This window comes from Sceloporus undulatus, chromosome 1 (assembly GCF_019175285.1).
Source record: "Sceloporus undulatus isolate JIND9_A2432 ecotype Alabama chromosome 1, SceUnd_v1.1, whole genome shotgun sequence".
Taxonomy (NCBI): Eukaryota; Metazoa; Chordata; class Lepidosauria; order Squamata; family Phrynosomatidae; genus Sceloporus; species Sceloporus undulatus.
Window position 1 is genome coordinate 105277411 of NC_056522.1, and position 6000 is coordinate 105283410.

At 38.6% G+C, this 6000-nt stretch overlaps 1 protein-coding gene across 2 annotated transcripts in view; it reads right to left on the minus strand.

Annotated features, from left to right (window-relative positions):
• The window catches only part of DCBLD1 (discoidin, CUB and LCCL domain containing 1), a 45439-nt gene that overhangs the window by 20888 nt on the left and 18551 nt on the right, over positions 1-6000 (minus strand). For both annotated transcript variants that reach the window (XM_042446980.1, XM_042446979.1), the window contains exon 3: positions 138-272. In XM_042446980.1, coding sequence (XP_042302914.1) covers positions 138-272 — 135 coding nt within the window. The remainder of the gene's footprint in view (positions 1-137; positions 273-6000) is intronic.

A 6000-nucleotide genomic window follows, 5' to 3' on the forward strand; every position in this document is an offset into this window, starting at 1 on the left:
CACCAGGCCTCATTGAAAGGGAAACATTTTTAATTTTAATTTTTCTACATATTTGTTTTAAAATGCAGCACTTTGCTGACCAATATCCGGACCAACTCCTGCTCTAGTCTGGAACAATTCCTGGAATTCAATTTTACCTGGATGATCACTGCTAGCAAAGGACAACAGAAAGCCCCTTCCAGACACATGGGACCTGCTCTCAAAGTGAATAGTTGCTTCATTGGAATCTAAGATGATTTCTTCTGGGACAGGCACGTTTCCACAATATGGTCCTAAAAAAACAAATAAGGAATTTTGTGTGTGTATGTGTGTGTATGTTTGGAGAAAATGGTGATCCTACTATGAAGAAAGTAAAGACTGTAAATACATTCATTAATTTACCTAGCCACATACTTGATGGATATTTGGTTTATAATCTTTTGAAATTATTTGAAGAAGTAAATTACTGTCATTGAAAAAGAAATACTAGAATTAACATTTCAGATCTCTCCAGCTTCAAGGAGACTCTTGATGAAGTACACCATCTGTAAAGGACATTAACTATTACAGAAGGAATCCAACATTGAAAGTCAATTGAATATTCATACACTCTTAGTGAGACAGCTCACAAGGCAAAACCAAATGCCACTGTTTCAAATGTAATCATCGCATTATTTTGATTATTATACACAAATTATACAAATGTATACACAAATTATAAAAAAATTACAGACAGATTATTACACAGAGGGAAAAAGCTGACACATTTTATTGAATAAGACAATATCCTTGTGAGTAACATAGATATAAAACTATCTACAGCAATATTTACTAAGTTATGTTTGACTAGTTTCATTTCACACATATTGTATCAATATTCAGGATGTACAGGACAATTTCATACTTTCCTGTTGCTTTCAGACACCAATCCTGATATAACATACAGCACCTAAAATTCGGTGGATGATGCCAGGCGCCAAAGGCCAGAACTGATGAATTTTGCTCTGTGAATGGATGGTTCAGATGCTCTACATGCTACTTTTAATGTTTTTAATATTTTAATAATAACAATTTAATAATTATTTGAATAGTATTTTAAAATTTTCATAGCCATTCTATGCCTCTGACAGAAAGCAAGTGAACAGCATAGTATCCAAGTGCCCCTGGCACTTTTCAGAGGATGCCAAATGGTGATATGAAACTGTCAGCAGACCTGAAAGATCTGTATTTAAATCTGATTTTCCCTTACTTGTTTATTCATTCTAAAGTATAACATTCCAAATAGTTGTACTAGTGACATACAAACCCTCCCCAAAGAAACAAAACAAACCAGAATCCAGGAAACTCAATAAGCTATAGGTATTACACAAAAATGTGGTCTATAAGTGATGGTGTGCAAATTAACAGGCGTGATTAACTAACACAAAGGAAAACAACAACAACAAAAACCACCATGACTTTTTGAAAGCTAGTAAGTTTCTCTGATGAAGAGAGAATTTAAATATTTTCAAATCTGTGTTGTAAAAACAGAGTTAAAGATATGGCTTGCTTGCTTGCTTTTCTATTTCCAGGTGAATAAGATGTTTGTTTAGTATGCCACCTTTCTCCTGGAATGGGATCCAAGGCGGCTCACAGATAAAATAGTTTTAAAACTTTTCAATAGAAAAAATTAAAATCAATGAAAATCAGCTTGCCAAAACCACACAAAATTACATAAAACATACAAAAGTTAAAAACACAAGTAGAGCACACACCCTGTATAAAAGCCTCCCTTACAATTATTAATATTAAAAGCCTGACTGATTGAACAAAAGCATCTTTGCATGCTGGCAAAAGGAAAGCAGGGAGGGGGCCAGCTAAGCCTCTTTTGGGAGGGAGTTCCAGCGGGTAGACACAGAAAAGCTATACAGTGCGCTTGCGTTATACGCAGGAGCGCCTTATGCAAACTCCAGCATACGCTGGAAGTCCCTGCCAGAAGAAGCCTCGCTGCATCTAAAAGGGGTAATGGCACGTATGCCCCTTGCTGCACGAGCCCCATTATCTTTAATGGGGTTCGAGCATACGCAGAATTCCCCTTACACGGGGGGGGGGGGGGGGGCGGAAGAGATCCTGCACGTAAGGGAAGGGCTCACTGTACAATATTTCTACTGTTTGTTCCTTTTTAAACTTTTACTTGACAGGAGGATTGTTTAAAAAGACTTTATAAAAACCAGAAACACCAAAGAGATCCAACCTGAACATTGATATCAAAACACAAGTTCCCAGCTGGAAATACCAAAAGCCCTCCTGAATAGCAAAGACATGAAAGAAGGCCCTAGTCTTGCTGCACATCTGAGAGTAAAGGCCACTTCGACAACATCTGTCTCGGAGATCACAAAACAGTGTGGTGGAGAAGAACTACCACAGAATGTATTGTATATACTCATATATAAGTTTAGAAATTTAGTTTAAAAAATTGACCCAAAGAAACTGAGTCAACTTATCCATGGGTCAAGGTAAGTACTGTACTTTAACTCTCATTAAAAAAAATGAACCATCTCCTGGTGAAAAGCAAGAGTGTCATCTGCCTTGGAATCACTGAACCCCCCTCTATTTTCTCATCCATCCAGCTTTTAGTATGAGCACAAACAGTTATGCCTGCTGGAATTTTTAAAGATCTTTGGCATTGTTTTCCTTTGATTCATCCTTTACATCCTTTGTTAGATGCCCCAAAGTCTTACCCTCGACTTATCCATGGGTCATATCAAAATCCATAATTTTATTCCCAAAACTTGCCCTCGGCTTATACATGAGGTTGATTTATAGTCGAGTATATCACAGCAGTCAAATATATCCAAGCATTCAGCTTGATGTATTTAAGCATTTGGCTTCTAAGACAGCTTACAATAATAAGCACATCTAAAACCGACACAATCTGAATGCATAAAATCCTTGTAATCCTGGAGGAGCTAGAGGCCATAAACTCCACCTGAGTACCAAGCTGCAGAGAAAGAAGACAACTCAGCCTGCAGCCTAGCCCTTTCCCAGAGAGGACAGACATGGACTCATCTTCAAAACCTACACTTATCTGTTCTAGGCTTCACCTTCCTGCAAATGTTTGGCACTAGATCTCCCATAAATTTGACTACTGCACATAGGCCTGTTACAGACTGCCAAAATAAAGCTGCTTCGGGTCTCTTTGGAAGTATGCTATTTAAATGATGCATGGGTCCTAAGAGTCTGGAGCTTGCGCCAAAGCCACACTCCATTCCTAAGCACTGGAGTGCAGCTTTGGTACAGCTTTCGGATTCTTAGGATGCATGCATCATTTAAACAGCATACCTCCAAAGAGACCCGAAGCAGCTTTATTTTGGCAGTCTGTAACAGGCCATACTTGACTACAAGTCAACCTCACATATAAGTCGAGGGCATGTTTAGGGGCTGAAATTAGATATGACTTGTGGTTAAACTGAAAGCAAAACTTAGGGGCATCTAAAGGATCTAAAGGATGAAGCAAAGGAAAACAATGCCAAAAAACCTTACAAAAATCCAGCAGGTATAACTTGTTTGTGCTCACACTAAAGGCTGGATGGATGACAGAGAGCAGAGGTGCATCAGTGCTTCCAGGACAGATTACACTCTTGCCTTTCACAAGGGGTTAGTTCCTTTTTCAATAAGAATTAACACACACCGCTTACCTTGACCCATGGATAAGTCAACTCCAGATTTTTGGGTCAATCTTTTTGACTAAAGGTTTTAGACTTATTCATGAACATCTACAATCATTAATAACACTCAATTTAATGTTTAATTATGTGGAAGAAAAAACTTTTTTATATTATATGTTAATTCTCAGATTTTCATGTCATATCTTAAACAAACTAAACAGGGAACAAATTAGCACACTGAAAAAAGAGAAATGAAGGGAGAATACTGTATATGAAAGGTGTTATATATTTTGAAGGTCATAAAACGGCCAGTTTTCTCCCCTCTCTGTCCCTTTTACACAAGTATTGTTGCCTCATGTTTTCCCCACAGATGTATTTCAGCCGCCACTTTCTCAAGTTTTCTCAGTGACCTGTCTATTGCTCAGGTAATTTAAGACAGATGACTCATCCAAAGGCAGACTGATCTGGGGCTACAAGTCTGTCAAACCTAAGGGTATTCTAGAGGACTATGGTGTAGAACAGCCAAAGAGCATAAGTGTGTGTCAAAAGAAAATCTCAAGATTGTTTTTTTTAAAAGAGTGGGGGAAGGGATGAAAAAAAAGAGAAAATAATAATTTTTCAGCAAGACTTTTAGAAGTAGAGAAAACAATAATGATGCACAGGAAACACTGTTTTTTACTCCACAGAATATACATAAAACAAAAATGAACAGCTCTTAATTCAAAGCAAAAATTATGAACAATACCGGTCTTTGTTATTAAGAGGATAATTTCCAAACACTATTTATGGCCCTCTTCAGATGGGCCTTTGCGGTGCCCCTGTCACGTGCTAGGGGTTGGCCGAGGGTGCACCGCCCATATTGGCCTCACCCCTAGCATGTGATGGGGCATCAAAATGGCGGCACCCTGTACACACGGGTACCGCCTTTTTGATGCGACGGATGCTTAGTGGCCGTACGTCCCAGAATTATATGGACGTCACGAGTGCGCCATTGGCGCACTGTGACATCCTTATGGTGCTGCAAAAAGAACCCACTTTTTGCGGGTCCTTTTTGCTGCGCAAGGGAGCCACACGGTTTGTCCGCTGTGGCTCCCTCGCGCAGCAAAACAAAGCTCGGGCAGACCGCTCTTTTTGGGTGGTCTGTATCTCGCATATATATCAACAGCAGAAAATCTGCAAGGTCTCCCTCTGTCTCCCTGACTCAAAAAATTTGAAGCACAGTTACAGAATGTCTGAAGAGGAGGAACTATAAGCTAAGTGGCAAAGAACACATGGTTTGCCTGGGTTAAAATCCTGGCATTTCCACTTTGAACGATTTCAGGTGACAAGTATGGGGAAAGCTTCTACACAATAATTGCTGGAAGCCCTTGACAGTCAAGAGTTTAATGCACTAGATCAGATCAAATTATGGAAGACTGTGTTTATATATTCTTGAGATAATTTACATGGTCTAGTAAACGCTAACTTCATTACTGAACATGGAAGAACACAGAGACAGAATGAAATAATGTTAACTGCTAGATGTCAGTACAAACATCCTTGCACTGATTGAACTGATGAATACAGATGTATATTTTGTCCCTGTTGAAGCCAAAGATGAACATTGGGCAAGTTCTCAGAATTGGGGATAGTTAGTACTATATTTTCTACCACATATTTTGGCTACAAATTTATACAGCACTGATTACAGTGTGGCTATCTAGTTATTTACTCAACAGAATACATTTGCAGCTCTATTTCAACTTTAAAGGTGTTAAAAGAAGGAAGACTCAAACATATAAGAAAAAGGATCTCTTGCAAAGCTGCCCTAATTATGAGTCACTGTAACCACTGTCCACTGTCCACATACTATCTAGTTTAATAAGCAGCCACACTTTAATAGATGTTGCAACACTATTCCCAGAAACAAAATCACAGTATGATACAGTACTGACCTCCTCTAGATGGATTCTGAATGTGCATGTGCATATGCTGCCTTTTTCTTTGTCTTTTGGCCCACTGTGTTATCTGGTTGTATTTTGGCTACAAATTTATACAGCACTGATTACAGTGTGGCTATCTAGTTATTTACTCAACAGAATACATTTGCAGCTCTATTTCAACTTTAAAGGTGTTAAAAGAAGGAAGACTCAAACATATAAGAAAAAGGATCTCTTGCAAAGCTGCCCTAATTATGAGTCACTGTAACCACTGTCCACTGTCCACATACTATCTAGTTTAATAAGCAGCCACACTTTAATAGATGTTGCAACACTATTCCCAGAAACAAAATCACAGTATGATACAGTACTGACCTCCTCTAGATGGATTCTGAATGTGCATGTGCATATGCTGCCTTTTTCTTTGTCTTTTGGCCCACTGTGTTATCTGGTTG